Raw genomic sequence first — 18918 nt, 5'->3', positions numbered from 1 at the left:
AAAGGAGAGGGATTGACTCCCTGCCATGCCAGTCATAGGAGCCCAGATCCGCCACCCCCCATTTCCACTCCTTTAACAAATACCTTCTTCAAATCCTTTACCAATGCATTTATCTGATCACTGTATCCCTTCACTGTGGACAGTTCAATGAAGACATCTGCTCAATGTGCAGCAGCAATCAAAAAAGCAAACAAACTGTTAGGGTGAATGAGGAGTGTCATGGACAATAATATCAAAAATGTCATTATGCAAATTAATAATACACCCTCCCTGGAATACTGTGTTCAGTTCCAGTCACTCTGTCTCACAAAGGACATAGCAGAAATACCTGGGGTTCTGAGATAGGTGGCAAAAGACTGGAGGTATGAAAAACTCCTCATGTGAAGACATTGAAAAGATTGGGACTGTTTAGAGAGGAGACGAATAAGAGGAGACATGATAAGAATAACAGTCAGCATGGATTTGTCAAGAACAAATCATGTCCAATCAATCTGATAGCTTTCTTTGACAAAGTAACAAGCCTTGTAGATAGAGGAGAAGCAGTAGCTGTGGTATATCTTGACTTTAGCAAGGCTTTTGATATTGTTTTGCATGACCTTCTCATAAACAAACTAGGGAAATACAACCTAGATGGAACTACTGTAAGGTGGGTGCATAACTGGTTGGAAAACTGTTCCCAAAGAGTAGTTATCAGTGGTTCACAGTCAAGCTGACAGGTCGTATTGAGTGGAATCCTACAGGGATCAGTTCTGGGTCCAGTTCTGTTCAATATCCCTCTGCCCGCGCCGCTTCCAGCAGCTCCCATTGTCTTGGAGCAGCGAACTGCGGCCACTGGGAGCCGCGATTGGCCAAACCTGTGGACATGGCAGGTAAACAAACCAGCCTGGCCCGCCAGGGGCTTTCCCTGCACAAGCGGTGGAAAAAGTCTGGGATCCACTGATTTAGATAATGGCAAACAGTATACTTTTATAAAGTTTGCGGATGATACTAAGCTGGGAGGGTTTGCAAGTGCTCTGGAACTGGGAGCTGTTGGCGGCCGTGCCTGCGGACGGTCAGTGTAAACAAACTGTCTCGTGGCTTGCCAGCGGATTACCCTGATGGGCTGCAGGTTGCCTACCAGTGATGTAGACAAACACCTGTCAGAGACGGTGTAGATAATATTTAGTCGTGCCATAAGTCCAGGGGACTGGACTAGATGACCTTTTGAGTCCTATGATTCTGTGATAAAAGTAATATATACAGAAGGTAGATTGGGAACTTCTATTCTCCCTGCCTGATAAAGATGAATTTTGGAAGTAAAAGATAAATCCTCATGCTTCAGGGCATACATCAACCTCTATTATAAACAGCGCTTAGTATCTCTAATTAATAGAGGTACAGCTGAACAAAATTTTTCATGCAAAACTTTTTTCACTGAAAAATGCATATTTGGAGTGATCAAAACATTTTGTGAATTTGTGTTGAATCCGCTGAATTGTTTCAGTAAAAAAAAATCAAAATGTGTAATTTTAACAGTCTGGAAACAATACATTTAATTTTTTTTATTCAAAATTATTTTTGTTTGGAAATGTACTTAGTTTAAGTTTAAAAAAAATAACATCTTAAAAAGCTGAACCAAAATGTTTTTAGTTAGACTGGAAACAATTTTTTTTTAAATTTGGTTCAATGAAAATTTTTTTATTTTTATTTTATTTTGGGTCAATCCAAAACAATGAGAGTTTTTTCAATTTTTTGTAAGCTAGTGAATCAAAAGATCAGTTATTTACACAACTCTAATTTGGAGGAAACTTTGCCTGGGGGGCAGGTATATCATAACTGCCTATTGCAGGGGTTCTTGAGCACAATTCTGAAGCAGCCAGCACTGGCCATAGTCAGAGATAGGCTATGGGACTAGATGGGCCACTTGTCTGATCCAGTATGGCAGTTTTGGGTCAGTCAGCTTCACCACAGAGAGACGCATTGTCTGTAACAATAACACCATTTAAGATCTCTAAGTTTATCATTCTGTATTCAAACTCTGTTATAAGTTAATCAATAGATTCTAAGAGTAAATTTTTCAAACGTTCCCAAGCTAAGTTCCCTCTAAGCTGTATGGCCGTGCAGCTGCCTATTAAGCTCCGCGCAGGCGCTCAGGGCTGTAGCGGGGAGAGATGCCTCTCCCCAAGCTCCAGATCTGCTGCAGCACCCCTCCCCTGGCCCCAACCCAGGCCAGTCCCGGACCTGCTGTAACTGGGGGACAGGTACCCCTCCACTGGCCCCGAACCAATCTGGCCTGGACCTGCTGGCCAGGGGACAAGTGCCCCTGACCCAGTCTGGCCTGGGCCTGTCGCAGCCAGGGGAGAGGCCCCTCCCCCCCCCACCCAGGTGCTGTTGTGGGGGGAGAGAGCTGGATGGGGGAGTCCTCTTTCCCCACCGGAGCCACAGGGAGCACAACTGTACCCTAAATCCCTCATCCCCAGCTCCACCCCAGAGCCCACACCCCAAGCCAGAACCCTCACCCTCCTGCACCGCAACTCTCTGCCCGAGCCCCCTCCCACACTCCGAGTGCCTCAGTCCCATCCTGCCACATGAATAACAAAATTCATTCCACACATGGGTGGGAAAAATTAGAGGGAACACTGCTCCCAAGTTGCTTAGGAGCTTAAATTTCATTGATTTGAGGGATTTAAGAGCTTTTTAAAATTCTACCCTTTTCAGTCATGCAAATTTGATTGTAGAATACTAATTCAGAAACCTTAAATGGTATTGTGGTTACAGACGATGCTTCTCTTTGTGGTAAAGATGTCTCACATAGGACCTGCCATAGTGGATCAAACTGGTGGACCATTTAGTTCAGTAGCTTAAATCCCATTTTCAAAAAAGGCAGTTCAGAAACTAAACTCACTGTAAGCCAATTTGATGTAACTTTCTAAGTCACTTAGATGCTTTTGAAAATGGGACTTACGCTCCCAAATCACTTACAGTAAAAAATTTCTGAAGCTCCTAACTCTTCATCAAATCACTATGCAAATAGGGAATTTTTAATTTAATTTTTTAATAGGTGCATCTATTGTTAATTTAATAAGACGTGCAAGTAAACAATCCAAGGAACCACTAGAGCTTGTCTCTCTCACCAAGAGAAGTTGGTCCAATAAAAGATATTACCTCACCTTCTCTTTAGTGCACTTTTTGGGGCACTCTAGATAACAGAAAATACTAATTCTAAAAATCTTTAGTTGAAATCTTTTAACCAGATGCCTTGCTATCACTTCAACCAAGAACTTCCACACCAGCAGGTTTAAAAAATAAATTGTTTTTTAAGACTTCAAACATTTAGTAAACAACTAAAGACAACTGCTGTTTTCCTTCTGTATGCTATAAGAATATGTTTCATTGCACGATCTTCAGTTCTCCCTTAATCCCTCCAACCCCTGTGAATAAAGCATTGGATTACCAAGTAATATCCTTCAACATGAGGAATTATGCACTTAGCCTCAGGTTCCATTTAAACCACTGCTTTAGGAGAGATATTATTGACGTCATTGTTCATGTTTTCAAAACCACAAACTGCCGCTGACACATACAGAGCCCTTTCCTTCTTAGCATCACAGAGAGCTGGAGTGGCACAAATTTCACATCTCTTCCCTTCTTTTGTTCTGTTTGTTCATTTGCTTTTTGTGCATCTTGGAGGTGATGGGGCGGGGAGGCTAAGATACAGGACTGAAAGTCAGAGATCTGGGATCTGTTCTTGGCTCTGCCACTGATTGTCTGGCAGGGAAATCACTTAACTTCTCTCTTAGTTTCTGTAAAATGGGGATATTTTACTGCCCCAGGGGTATTGTGAGAGGTATTTTTAGTTAGGGCTAGTTTGTTCTCAGTCCTGTATGTTTGTGTGCAGTAGGTAGGCTCTTACTGTTTACAAAGTTCTACATTCTTGCTAAATGTTATTAAAACAGTGTCAGCCCTACCTCTGAATTGATTTGCTTTTGCCATCAGAAGTCATTGTCAACAATATTTTTGTACACACCTTTTTTTTTAAATAGCTATACAACAGCATATTGAGATCATGTTGAATGCAAGAGGTCTTTATGCTTGTATAATTGACTCTGAAGCCATTTTCATTGATCATATTATGGTTCACTTGAAGAATACTTAATATGCAGTTTATTGACCCTTAAGTCCATAAGAGACTTGCATTGAGTGTGTGAAGGCCTATTCTAGTTAGCTTTTCTGTGTCCTGTCATCCAGTAGGTGTTGACTATATTATTTACAAAACTGACACCAGGAATCATATGTCCCCCTGGGAGCCATTGGATCTGCCATGATCTATTTAAGGATGCTTTTGTCCAAGGAAAATTGATGTGATAAATTATTATGTCTCTATCATAGTTCTATTTGTTTGGTATGGTATTTTTAAAGAGGTAGAAAAGAGAGGAAATATTAAATTCAAATTGAGCTTCTAGTGCAGAACAGAATCAGTCCCACCAAAATCTTACATATTGTTAGACAGAAAACTGGAATATAAATCTATGTTCCACCCTCTCTTCCCATGCCCCAAACAATTGTGTGTTATTTACCCAGGAGACTGTTGCAGATTAGAGCCTTTCAGGCCTACTGGGTAATTATGTAATTAGGCAGGGATTTAAAAAAAACCATTTTAAGTACCCAGTAGATTAGAGAGGGTTCTTCACACATCTTCTGGTCTACTGGATAATTACATAATTGGATGGGGTTTAAGTTACTTTGATTTGTACATGCAAGACTGGAAAGACTCCTTTCTGTGTAGTCTCATTACATTATTTTAAAAGCCCTAAAATCTTTTGGAAAAATTCAGGAGAGCAAATGTATTAGTTTTTCTCCATCAGCACCACCCCAAAGTCCCAACAACAGTTAGATGGTAAATAGTAAGTCAGTTGCTTGACACTTGAAAAATAAGACTTTTCTTTAAACTGAGTAACTGATTTTATGTTATTTATGATATGAAAAAATGTGTTGAGTTGATTTAAAAAAAATTGACACTTCTCAGTCAGATTCTGAGAGGCTGGAGCAGTTCCATCGTCCCAGAGAACTGAGAGACTTGTAGGGCTCACTGAAACTCCAGTGAATAATGTTGGCCTCCTGACATTAGCAAAGGGTGTGGTTAGCTTTTGAGTGATGGGGAGAATATGACTCTTCTCAAAGAGACTTAGTGTCAGCTATTTAGGGAAAGGGACTCTTTTTAATTTTTCATTTGAATCCTCTTCCTAGTGTCGCTATATCTGTACTTGTGTGGAGCATTGATGGTGGGCCAGATTCTCCTCTCTACACTATTTTTTTGCTGATGTATTACCATTGACTTAAATAGTTATTCCACTAGTGTAAATGAGAGGAGATTCAAGCTGATGGAATTTTGGTTGAAGGGCAAACCCCTGCTTTTATGAGCACTCTCATGGGATCTTTACTGTTCACATAAAACAGACAAGAACTTCATCTTTCAGGCATCTTATTCAACAAAGCATTTAAGCATGTGGTGAAGTCCCATTTAAGTCAATAAGAGCTTAAGCATGTGCTTAAGTGCATTTCTGAATCGGGATTGACTTGGTCTCATCCATCTGACCTCCACACAGTAAAAACTGTGCAAGAAACTCAGTTCATCTTCCTTCAAAAGGTTGAATAACTTAGCTGATGCTGAAACTTTAACCTGTGGTCCCAGGGAATCTAGAAACAGATTCAGATCTGATGCATAGCCTTCTAAGCTCTTTGCTCCAGAGAAGGATCAGACAAAGATTTGCAAAAGTGAATCTTATCACATCCTCCAAACCAAGCACTCTAGACATCAATTTTTTAATTAAAATAATAGGGAATGTTCCACATCCTTAGTTAAGGTTCAGATCCTCCTTTACTGTCGCTGAAGTCAATGGAAGTTCAGCCTTTTACCTGCGTGGAAGAAGGAGTAGGGCTGAAATGTAATTTTTGGGAGGAACTTAAATTTCCTCTTTAATGTGGTGGTCGGATTTTACAAGGCATTGTCATATAGAAAAAAAACTCAGCCTAATGACTTGGTAATTTAGATTTTTGTTTGCACTTCCCAGAACAAAACAGGCTCATTGCCGATGATAGTTTTGTGTGGAGAGGAATTCCAGTTCACCTTAATGATCATTGTTTCAAGTCTTCGGTTGTAGAAATGGAATGTGAAGGTTTTATCACAATGGAAAGAAAACCTAGAACTAGGGAAGAATTTCTCATCCCTTTTAAACAGATAACATGGCTGGGAAAGAGGGAGAAATATTGAAACCACAAATGATAACTGTCTTATTTTTATTACTGTTGACCTGTACAGGAGACTCTTAGGCTGCAGTCTGGTACTTCATGTTAAACATAGCAAAGAAATGTGGTAGCGATGGCAACATAAATCAATACTAAGAGCTTGGTCCAAAGGGAGGGAAATTTACATAGTGAAAGAAAATTGAGAAACTGTGTTTTTCCGCTAATAATATATCAGTGCAGTGTCTAACTCAAGCTTCTGCACATGTTCACTCTCTCAATAGCTAGACTTATTCTTGCTATATAGTTGTTTTGCTTGCTATAACACATTTAATAGAAATGCCCATTAGTTTCTGGCCCTTATAAGACCTAAATATGCACTAAACCACTTAAATTCACTGTTAGTGCCCAAGTAGTCATCAGTCATCCAGCCCCAAATATTAACTGTGACCATATTCTCTTGCAATCCTCATCTTGTCCCCTCCCCAAGTATAAAAGGAAAGAAATGAACATTGTAGCATAGCTCACTATATCCCTGCTCTTTCTCATTTGGTATGCCTTTTGTCAGCATGGCTTAATACTGTAGAAATTCTAGGTTTAGAATTATAGAAATCAATTCTAGAAGGGAATTTTATTCCAAAAATTAATAAACACTTGTCACTCCATAGTCTTACTAGCAGTGTTGACAAAGACACTGATTTGAATTTATTTAGCCTAAGGTGAAGAATATAAAATCCTTTTATTCACGCTTACTCTCTTATTTCAGGTTTCATGCTCCTTTATCACGGCTGTACTGATTACCTACCTTTTCCTGTCTTCACTGCTGTCCACCTGTTGGTTAACTCCCCTGATTCTCCGTTTGAGCAGAGTGGAGTTGCCATAATTGTTGCTACCCTAATGCAAATTTTAGAGAACAGTATAGCTAAGACTTTTTTGTTTTGGTAAACAAGCATCAAATTGTTCTCAGCCCTTTATCACAATGTGTCTTTGCCTTCAAACCCACATCACATAAATCTCTTCTTGTTCATCCAAGGACTTTTATGTCACTCCAAGACTGATTAACTTAAGTGATAAGATGCTAAATATAATACTGTTTTAGAACTACCTACAAATAACTGGCGAATGGAATTTGATGAGATGTAGATATATTTGATTTAAATAACAGTGCAGCCTTCAAAGAGAGAGAGATTATAAAATAAAAAAAAAATTGCTAATGTTGTACTCAGGTTAAGACTTCAAATTTGCAACAGCAGAGAATTCAGTGTTATAATTTTCATGGCAACCTTAAGCTCATTTGCATTGAATGGGCCAGGTTGAGAGGTACAAGTGAATGGAGTTACTGTAGATTTACTTCAAATAGCTGAAAGAAGATATCACCCAATGTTTAGCAGACAGTCACATTGCCATTTAAAATGAAATGACAACAACCAAAAGGAAAATAACCATTGACTTAGAAGAAAAACTGGTGTGAGTGGGGGGGAAAACATGCTTCAAACCTTGTGTAAATATTAAGTATATTTTTACTTTTTTGTCTCTACAGGTTTTTCATCTGCCCCATCTGAGATTCATTATGGTACCTTGCAGTGAGCAATGACCTCCTCTGAAGAATATAGGTGCCAAAAAGACAGAGAAACAGTGGCCTTGTTTCCCTCTTACTTGACAAAGTGAAATGGTGCTCTTAAGGTGATACGTGTTTACTACACTTGGAAACCCAAACTGTTGGCTGGACGATTTTTCCCTGACCTCCACCCCAGTGTTCTGATGGATGGTTGACGGTGACATCATGTAGTAGTCCCTGAAGTGTTGTCATAACTGAGTTGCAATGGTTTTATACACTTCCCCATTTCCCAACAGCTTTCTATCAGTTCTGCATTCCTTTTCCTGGGGCCTGATTTTCCCATGTTATTGGTTTGCAGACAGGCTTGTGGCCTCCTTTGTTCCTACCACCTATGAGAAACGTCAAAGGGCAGATGATCCGTGCTACTTTCAAGCACTCTGCATTATTATTACCACTCCCATCTACTTGGCACTGCTGGTGGCATCTCTTCCTTTTGCCCTGATTGGCTTCTTGTTATGGTCACCTCTCCAGTCAGCTAGAAGGCCATATATCTACTCCAGGCTAAGAGACAAGAGCCAGGCCAATGGCGCTACACTACTTACTGAATGGAAAGCTGCAGGCAATGGGAAAAGCTTCTGCTTTGGTAGTGCCAATGTTTGTCTGCTACCAGACTCTCTGGCAAGATTTAACAATGTGTTCAACACACAGGCACGGGCTAGAGAAATTGGGCGGAGAATCAGAAATGGGGCAAGCAGACCACAGATAAAAATATATATAGATTCCCCCACTAACACATCCATCAGTGCAGCCAGTTTCAGCAGCTTGGTGTCTCCCCAAGTTGTAGATAGCACTAATCGTGCTGTCAATGTAGGCATCAAAAGGACATCATCTATGGAGTACAAGGGAGACAATTCTGGCTCAAATAACAGTGAGGATAGCAGAGATGCGAAAGCTGGAGGGGAACTAAATGAGGGAGAGGACAACAACACATGTATCGTGCGCATAAGTGGGGAGGATAATGGCCACATTTCAGACACAGAAGCGGATGCCATTAGTGGCCAGGCTAATATCAGTAGCCCAGCAGAACACTCCTTGGAAGGTGAAAGAGAGAGCCCAAAGGGTCAAATATCCAACCATAAACAGAAAGAAGGAGATTCTGGGAGTTTAGACAGCTACACTGCCTCACGAGAGTCCCTGGTTAAGGTTCGCATTGGAGATGGCACAGTGGACCAAAGTAACATCAATAACAAGCTCCTTTACAAAGCCTCAGTCATGAAGAAGACCTCTGTGAGGAAAAAGAAGCATATGGATGAAATCTTTGACCATGAGATCTCTGCTTTCTTCCCTGCCAACTTGGACTTCCTGTGCTTGCAGGAAGTGTTTGACAAAAGAGCAGCAGAGAAGTTGAAACAGCAGCTCCATCACTATTTTGAATACATTCTATATGATGTTGGGGTCTATGGCTGCCATGGCTGCTGTAGCTTTAAGTTTGTTAACAGTGGCCTGCTTTTTGCCAGCCGCTACCCAGTTATGGATGCTGCCTATCACTGTTACCCCAATGGAAAAGGAACAGACTCCTTGGCTTCCAAGGGGGCCTTGTTTCTCAAGGTAAGGCCCTTTCTTTTTTAAACCCATAACTGTCTTTAGTACATGCTTGGTTATAAATCCACTGTATTGTTGGTCAATAAACTCTGTTAGAGATGGGTCAGAGAAGCAGTGTTCAGAGCTGGATTACATTTAGGCTAGAATTTGTGGCTTAGGGAATGTACTAAGGTGATAGACATGCATGAAACGTTGAAGATTTGGGGCTAGGGTTTGAGTTCAGATTTAAGGGTGTCAAAGTATCAAGCTGTTCCCTTGGGATTTTGCTCTCATTTTGAAGAAATCTTTTATTAAAACATGTATGCTTTAAATAAGCCTCAAGAGAGACACATTAAGAGGTGAAGGACAATGACGCTAACAAATTCACTCGTGCTGTGTGTTTACAGAGGAAATTGGGGATGTTTGAGGGATAGGCAGCCTCAGAACAAAACAAAAACTAAAATTATTTCAAGAGATATGTGAACTGTCTTTTTAGCGTTGTAATGATGCCTCTCCCATTGTGTGAGGTGACAGGTGATAAAGAAGTAAGCAAAACCAAAAGGAAAATGTTTGGCACTGAAAATTACGATAGTAGTTCATGCAGAGTGAAAGACGTAGTGTAGGACAGTGGTGAGTACCAAGTGCAGAACAAGTGGACCAAAAAGTCTGGGGAGCCTGTTTCACGTAGTGATCATTCAAGAGGGTTGTCTTGTAAAATTCACCAATCTTTGAAGAGCAGGTCTGAGATGCTTCTCTTTGGTAGGACGGTTTTCTACACTCAGAGTGCAGCTGCTCGTTCTATTTTCCATTTCAGAAGTTTGGGAGCATTATGGTTTTTTTTCATTTTCTTAGGACAATTAATTTAAATAAGATGATGGTTGTGAGAATATATGATTTGAAGTAAAGAGTTGTGCTTGTCAAGGTCAGAGGAGGCAGATACTAGACATCTCCATGAACTGAGCTGGTTTTGCAAGACTGGCAACACATTGTGTTGAATTCTCATGAGATTGGCTGTATATCTCACTGGAAACTAGAAACCAGACCCGTTCTCATTTTGGATTTGACCAAGAACCAAAACTGTAGGGCTAGGCTCAGATCCAGGGTTTCTAATCTAAACATATCCAAAAATCCCCAGGAGTATTAGATTTCAGGTTCTGGCCTTTGGCATAGTGTGAGGGGTTTTCCCAGGTTGCAGCCTGGACTGTGGGACCACTGAGTCCTCTGCCCCACCAACCTGGGCTCCCTCTTAAACTGTGATGCTATTGGCAAGCTACAAGCCTCTGGCAGGTACTGCACTTACGCAGACATCCACAGGCAGGGACACACCCAACTGAGTTGCACAAATGCTTCTCCTAACCACTCATGAACCAACAAAGAAGGCTTCAGCCAATTCCCCCCAGCTCCCCAGCCTTGTACCCCAGAACTATACTACCTTGCCCTGGACAGAAGCCTGACCAGTGTAAGTTCATTACCCAGTCTGACCCTTCCTCGATGTGGAGAGGAGACACACTAGCCTTTGTAAACTGAGCTAAGACTTCCCATGCACTTCAACCAAAACACACTGTTTTAGGTAAAATATAAAACAAATGTATAAACTACAGAAAGGGAGATTTTAAGTGATTATAAGTAGTATGTATAGAGATCAAGGTTGGTTACCTAAGAAATAAAAGTAAATTTGCTATCTGAATTCTGTAAACTAAACAGGATTTGAATCGAGCAGTGTCTCACCCTGATAGTATAAACAGGTCACAGATCTTCAGTACTCAGGCTGGAACTCTCCTCCAGCCCAGGACCACCCTCCCCAGATCAAAGTCTTTGTCGTCCAGACATGTTTCCAGGTGTTGAGTTGTGGGGAGAGTGAGGCCAAGTCATAATGTCACTTCCCCTCTTGATAGTTTCTTCCAGCTTGCTGGAAAGATCTATGCTTGTAACATGGAGATCCACCCCCACTGGTCAAGCAGCCTCCATAGTCTATATGATTTCTCTGAGAAGTCTTCTGGGAGTCTGGATTCCCTTTAATGGACCATGAGCACATTGGGCTACTCCATTGTTGTACCTGAAAGGCTGGTTGTGGGTGTTCCCAACGTCAAACATATTTCAGTAACACACACAGCGCAAAACATCATGACTTCACATACAATGATAGAACATACAATCCAACAGGATATTAAAGTTCAACAGATCAAGAACTTTAAAATGATACCTCACAAGGCATACTTTGTACAAAACAGATTATGTGACGGTGGTGAATATGGGGGTTCCACGGTGCTGCTTTGAGGTACAGAGTGCCACACATACCTCCAGTTTAAGTATTATTTCTCCAATAATTTAAGTCCAAGGTTTCATTTACAAATAAAATGTTTCAGGTGCTCAAAGCAGATACATTTTTCTTGCAAAAATGAACCTTAGATTGTTCAAAATCCATTGTTGCAGTAGTCATTAAGAATAAGAGACTGAAAGTACAGTTTAATAAGGTTCAATGCAAGTGATGAACAACAGTGTGCCTGTAATTTTGTCTATAAGGTCTACAGGTGGATGGATAGCTGATAGAATGTTTTGGTAAACCCTAATAACAATCAAATCAGAACCTTTAAATATGGGAATTAGAAGATAAGCAAACATACACAAGTATCAGAGGGGTAGCCGTGTTAGTCTGGTTCTGTAGAAGCAGCAAAGAATCCTGTGGCACCTTATAGACTAACAGACGTTTTGCAGCATGAGCTTTCGTGGGTGAATACCCACTTCTTCGGATGCAAGACATCCGAAGAAGTGGGTATTCACCCACGAAAGCTCATGCTGCAAAACGTCTGTTAGTCTATAAGGTGCCACAGGATTCTTTGCTGCTTCAAACATACACATACATATATAATCTGTAATCATGTATCATTCCTTATATATATTACAGAACCAAAATCCTAGGTCTGTACACCATGAGCTAATGAGGTTGACATTTTGGATCTGAATTTTGTAGCCTAGGGTCTTTTTTATTGATAAACATAGCTAAAGTTTGTTCTCTAATCATTCAGAGCGGCATACATAAAATGAGCATAAACTCTCTACAATATGGAAACTACTCAGGTCACAATGATTCCACTTCAATTTGTGCATATATTAAGGATTAAGAGATTAAAAGCAATCTGCTTTCAGCTGCCCATTGCTGCGTCATTGATTTGTTACCCTGCTAGGAAGTCAGCAGTATTTCCATTCCCACTTGCAGAAAATTAAGCCTCTTTTCCAGATACCATTGGGATGATAGACTTAATTATTTATTCAAGTTCTTAAAGTCACAGTTTAGCAGAGGATGAGGGACCAATTTACTATAAAGGGCCAAGATCACTTAAACTGGTACAGGTCTCAGACTCAGCCTGAAAACAATATTTGTCTCATGCCTGTGTGATTCTGACATGTTGTTGTATTTTATTCCCCCAAATGTTTTTATTCTGAATTACGTGTACTCTGTGCTATGAAATGCTTTTCAGTTTGCATTGTACATTAAGTGGTCACAGGTCATTTTCTTTCATGAGAAGATGCAGGATGATCTATGTAGTTTAGTGTTGACACAACTTACTTGTTTAGTAAAAGAAGTTTTTAACACTTTGCAAACAGCAGAGTTGATGTATTACTGAAACAATAACCTACAGCAAATGAGGGGCTTGGATATTATGGGCTTGAGCCAAGGACCACTGAAGTTAGCAGGAATCTCCAATGATTTCAATGGGCTTTAGATAAGGGTTTATATGGAGATGTCTGCATCTGTACCAAACATATAGTCCTGCAGACATCTCTGCAGCTGGGAAGTCTATTTCCTGCAGGAAGCAAATACCATTCAGTGGAACATCCCCTGGAGGATCATTGGTGTTGTAAAGCTCTAGAGCTCTTATCACAAAGTGACATAATTCATTTTGTTGTGTTTGGAACAATAGTGATGAGATTTCATAGGCGAGACAACTGTGCCTTTAATAAAAGCTTACTTAGACTACATGTGAGGAGAGGCCAATCGGTAATTTTCAGTAGAACTCTGTTCCTAAAAGTCATCCAAGTGCCAGTACATTAATCAAGGGAGCACTAAGTTAATCATCACATCATCAGCATAAAATCTATCTGATTGTAAGATATTGTTTTTTGCCACACCTGAAAGATGTCTTTTCAAATTAACTATTTCACAGAAAATATGGTAACCATGCTTAAGAGTAATACAGGAGAGCAACATCTGAGCTCCCTTGACCATGGGGGAGCCATGTGGCCATGAGATAATCAGCTGCCTATTTCCTTCAAGCTGGAACATTGTGTGATGTATAAGGGTTATAACATGGAAAATGTCCCTGACAAAACGCAAGGTGTCTGGTATTCCTATTCTCCACTACTTTTACATGCTTCATCATCTGGCTCTTCTTAGTCTCATCTCATTCTTCATTCTCGGCCTCCAAATGCTCCCTGGAACCCCTCTTCAACTTGCTGTTTCCCACATGCTCATTTTGCAAATCTATTCCCAAGCAATCCTCATCTATCTTCTCACAAAGTACATGCTTTAGAGCCTGTTTTGATTATCCATAAACATTTGGGAGCCAGTGATTGGAACTGGATGTCACTAGTTTCCAGATTAAGATTTTCATTTACTGGTAGTTATTCCCACATTGTTTTGGACCATATCCAACCTAATCTGATTTAAATTAAGGGTTTATCTCAGCATGAATTCATGTAGTCTTGTTGAGGAAGAGCCTAGCTGCTCTCCATTCTAATGTCAGGGATGGAGTTAAAATTACTCTTTATGCAGGCTGGCATATTGCAGGATTGTGTGATTATATTCTGGCTGCCTCATGTGGAAAGGAGAACATTCTGCCATTTTAGGAAGAGGAAAGCTATCTCTTTCAAAAACAGAGTAGTACTTCAGAATCTTCCCCTTACCTCTCCTGTACCACAACTCTCAAGGTAAAAGAGGAATGCCCTTCGTACTAGGGGGAAGAGGACAGAGAATGGGGGGAAGAAGAGTTGATTGGGGTGAGTGTCATGGGGTCACATATTTAATCACATACAGTTTCCACCATCATGATGACAAACCCTTAAACTTGCAGAATCTCAGAAAAAAAGCTAGCTTCCAAAATCAGAAGAATGTGCACAGGGGAAAGGAGGGTATGGGTGTGTGTCTTATTTTATTGGTACCATCTGTCCCCTGCTATAGAGCAAATGCAGCAAGAAGCTAGATTAAATTCAAATTAAATTCAAAACTATTTGAAATTTGAGGGTTGAAATTTTGCATTACAACATGAAGCTATTTCACCAAAAAGTTCCCTACATTTCACACACTTGCATCTTTGAAATAGGCCCTTTTTTCCAGTGAAGAGGGAGCTCTGTTATAAATTAGGATTACCCTGCCGTCGATTGTGAAGTTCTGGATTTTGAGAGATTTGTGTAGACAAACGATATAGTTTATCTGGGGCTATAGCTATCTGAAGTATCATTAGTAATATCTGTAAAACACTCAAGCTCTTACCTAGTGCTTTTCATCCATAGATCTCAAAGCACTTTACAAAGGAAGGTCTGTATCCTTATCTCTATTTTGCAGAAGAAGAAATTGAGGCACAAAAAGCTGATGTGACATATTCAAGGTAACATAGTAGGTCAGTGGCAGAGCCAGGACTAGAGAGAGAGAAAAATGAAATCCAAACCTTTTAACATTGGTTCAAACCTAGCCTTGATCAGTGGTGGCTGACTTGATGCCAGCTGACCACTTTTCATGGGCCTGTGTAAAGGGGATTTTATACGTCTGTGTAAAGGTGGATTTTATAGTCCATCACAGAAGCCATCCTCCTCCTTGGCACTTTGGCTGGCAATTTCATGAGCTAGACCATGGATTTGGCACGGAAGCTTGAACTAATTTCTCCTCTGTAGAAGATGATATCTCCAGGTCAAGATTAAGGCATTTTAGGCTTGGCAGAACTCAATTTTTATTATTTTTCAAATTTTGACAATTGATACTGATTTTTTTTATTTTTTCCCCCTGATTTTTAATTACTTTTAAAGTTGTGGGAAATTGAGGAGGTAGAATTGGGATTAGGGCTAGTCAGCACTGATAGCAGGGCTGCAGGGGACTCCCTGTGGGGCAGCGGGGCCGAAGACACCAGGGCAGAATGTGCAGGGGAAACTCTAGTCCTGGGCCAGCAGAGCAGAGACCCTGGGCCAGGGTTGCAAGGAGGAAAACAAGCTCTGGGCTGCAGGGGAGGCCACCCCACTTCTGAACAGTTCCTGCCCAGGGTGGGCTCCAGCACTCTTGGCTGGGAGTAAATGAGCAGGGCCGTGACAGCAGAGCGGCAAAGGGCTCCCTGTGCTGCCTAGGGTGATCGGATGTTCCGATTTTATAGGGACAGTCCTGATATTTGGGGCTTTTTCTTATATAGGCTCCTATTACCCCGCACCCTCTGTCCTGATTTTTCACACTTGCTGTCTGGTCACTCTAGTGCTGATGCAGGGCTGATGACACTTGATCCCAGCAGGTGCAAGGTGTAGGGAAGGCTGCAGTCCTGGTGGGGCAGAGCAGAGACCAGTAGCCAGGATTGCGAGGAGTAAGAGGAAGATGAGCCTCCGGTCACTGAGGAGACCTCCCCACTTGAACGGCTCCATCCCCGGGCAGGAGCCATTCAGCAGTGGGATGGCCTCCCACACGGCTGGGGTTTGGCCTTCTCATGTCCCTGGCTCAGGGTCTCTGCTCTGCCCTGCCAAGACTGCAGCCTTCCACACACCCTGTGCCTATAGGAATCCAGTGTCACTGGCCTTGTGGCTGTGCAAGGAGCCATCTGCAGCTCCATTGTCACAATACTGGTCCTTCCCTCCCTCCCATAATCGCAGGGCTGCAGAGCGTTCTCTGCGCTGCTGCAATGTCGGTGACATCTGATCACTGCAGGCGCAAGGTGTTGCACCGAGTCACCGACTGTTACTGTTGGAATTTTTTTTCGATTTCTATGTGTGAGCTGAAATCGATGTTTACTGATGAAATCGATGTTTAGCAAGGCAGTGAGGGGCTGTTGCTCCCTGTATTCTCCCTGTTCTATGGATAAATGGAGAACATAAGTCTTCAGAACTGTCAACCCAGCACCTTGTACCCTTGAACCTCCAGCAGTGTTCTCCATCTCAAACATGAGGATCCCTTTGGTACATAATAAGAGAGATCTCGGAGAAAAAATTTCTACTCACATCTAAGCGACAATTTAATGTGTAATGCATTAAATCAACTGGTCTCTGCTGCCACTGAAGACTAATGAGAAAAAGTTACCAAACACGCTGGAAAACCAATCCATTTTCATACTCTGACAACTTGGGCTTTGCGAGACTCTGCCTTGGATTTGGTGACATTGTGTTCTAGCACAGAGTTCCCCATTTGTTTATAACTCCCTCAGGACACAACCTTGGACTCTGTTTTGCAGATTTTACATTTCCTGTCATAGCCTTTAATGCTGTTTCACTCCAAAAAGGAATGAGATATCTTTGCAAAGTATGACTGGCACCCTTGCTCTTCTGTGCTCAGGATGCTGTCTGATAAGCCAGATTGCCTCCTGATTGGATGAAAGTGAATACAAGCAGGACCTTGTGCACGTACATGGTAGTCATGAACTTTGCTTTAACATGACTACATTCACACACAGGCACACACTTTTTTGTGTTCTACACTCAGCTGAAGAATAACTTAACACATTCTCTTTTATATAAAAATTATGATACTATCTCCACTAGGTAAGGAAAAAAATCAAAGTTTTTATTCTGAACAAACAGTGCACTGTGTTTGTCAGAAGGTGAGGTCTTACTCACAACCTCTTTTAAGTATGGACTTTGTCTCATCCACTTGTTCCACCCAAGAGTGTGTGCCATAAAATTTGTCCACTTTCCTGCCACTGAAACTCCAATGCTCTTCCAAGCTGGGTTCTGATTTTTGATATTTTTTTTGTCTGCACTGTGATATCATATGACCTCAGCTTCTTTCCTACCCCAGTACAGGTTGGGGATCTCAATAGGCTGTTAGTTCCCCATCTCACTTTAATACATTTTGGCTAATATTAAAACCCTGTATCTCTCCCCTTCTGAACAAAGAATAGCACAGTGCTGTAGTGAGGTGTCCTGGTATGTGGACGTCTTTACTTACACGTAACATGCTACAGAATACATCATGCCCTCTGTTACTATGTATTTTTGTCTACTTCATAGATGCTTACAAATACAATGTTATTGCATAGAACAGAAAAATGGCTTAAAATAAACCAATTTATCTAATGGTTTAGATAAACTCAGAAATTTGTATATTTCTCTGTTGACAGTGGCCCATTCTTTATAAATCAATGTTTTTGCTGATAGGACAAGGACAAGAAAATATTTGTGAGTTCTCATCAGGGATCCTAGTTTTCCATGATCAAAAACCTCAAACTTCTTCAATCAAAAAACATAAAAATCTGCATTTTTCCACAACTAAAATGAAATCTGACTGTGGGAGCCCCGCTGCCTGTGCTGAAGCGTCAATTTCCCATACTCCTGTGTGAGCATTGGAAGTACAGGGTTCTACTGTATGTGTTTTTATTTTTACCAGCCCAAGCCTGACTGTCTACACTAGGGGTAGGCAACCTGTGGCACACATGCCAAAGGTGGCACATGAGCTGATTTTCAGTGGCACTCACACTGCATGGGTCCTGGCCACCGGTCCGGGGTGCTCTGCATTTTAATTTAATTTTAAATGAACCTTCTTAAACATTTTAAAAACCTTATTTACTTTACATACAACAATACTTTAGTTATATATTATAGATTTATAGAAAGAGACCTTCTAAAAATGTTAAAATGTATTACTGGCACGCGAAACCTTAAATGAGAGCGAATAAATGAAGATTCGGCACAGCACTTCTGAAAGGTTGCCGACCCCTGGTCTACACTGCAATTTTATAACACCCCTGAACCCAAGTCAACTGACTCAGACAAACTGCAGCTGTGCTGCGGGTCTTTTATTGAAGTGTACGTGCACCCATAGTTTTTCTCATTGCGCAGTGTGTTCTATGGCATTTTGCCCTGCATTTGAGTGGGAAAACTATGCCACCTCCTAATCTTAATTCAGAACTCTCTGAAGTGGGAAGTTTATTTGAAAAGGAGGCTCCAGTTGTGTGCAATTTCAATCAAATAGTTAATGGAGCTTTCATCCACAGTGCTTACTAATTGTTTAGTAGTAGCAGCAGCATGACATATAGAAAAGGAGTATAGTTTCCTTGCAGATCAAGCACCATCTGGTTCATAGAAATGTAAGGCTGGAAGGGACCTCAAGAGGTCACTAGTCCAGCCTCCTTCCCCCTCCCTCCCCCATGTTGAGGCAGGGCCAAGTAAACCTAGAGACCATCTACTATGACGTGTTTGTACAACCCCTAACACAGTGAGCTACACTTTGTGAGCTTTTAACATAGGGCAATAAGAGAATAATTTCCATAACTCACTGCAAGTACAAGCACCTAATGAATGTTCCACACTTCATGCAGAAAGTTTGCCAAATCAGTCATACAAATAAAACTAAATGATGGTAACTTAGGTATCTG

The 18918-nt window shown here is 41.1% G+C and overlaps 1 protein-coding gene across 4 annotated transcripts in view; it reads left to right on the top strand.

Annotated features, from left to right (window-relative positions):
• Nucleotides 1–18918, top strand: part of SMPD3 (sphingomyelin phosphodiesterase 3) — a 258319-nt gene that overhangs the window by 187029 nt on the left and 52372 nt on the right. For all 4 annotated transcript variants that reach the window (XM_044987095.1, XM_044987096.1, XM_044987093.1 and 1 more), the window contains one exon: nucleotides 7763–9388. In XM_044987095.1, coding sequence (XP_044843030.1) covers nucleotides 8045–9388 — 1344 coding nt within the window. In that variant the 5' untranslated portion in view covers nucleotides 7763–8044. The remainder of the gene's footprint in view (nucleotides 1–7762; nucleotides 9389–18918) is intronic.

Source organism: Mauremys mutica, chromosome 14 (genome assembly GCF_020497125.1).
Source record: "Mauremys mutica isolate MM-2020 ecotype Southern chromosome 14, ASM2049712v1, whole genome shotgun sequence".
In the NCBI taxonomy this organism is placed as follows: Eukaryota; Metazoa; Chordata; order Testudines; family Geoemydidae; genus Mauremys; species Mauremys mutica.
Note: the sequence above shows the minus strand (reverse complement) of the source record. Positions and strands in the feature narration are given on the sequence as shown.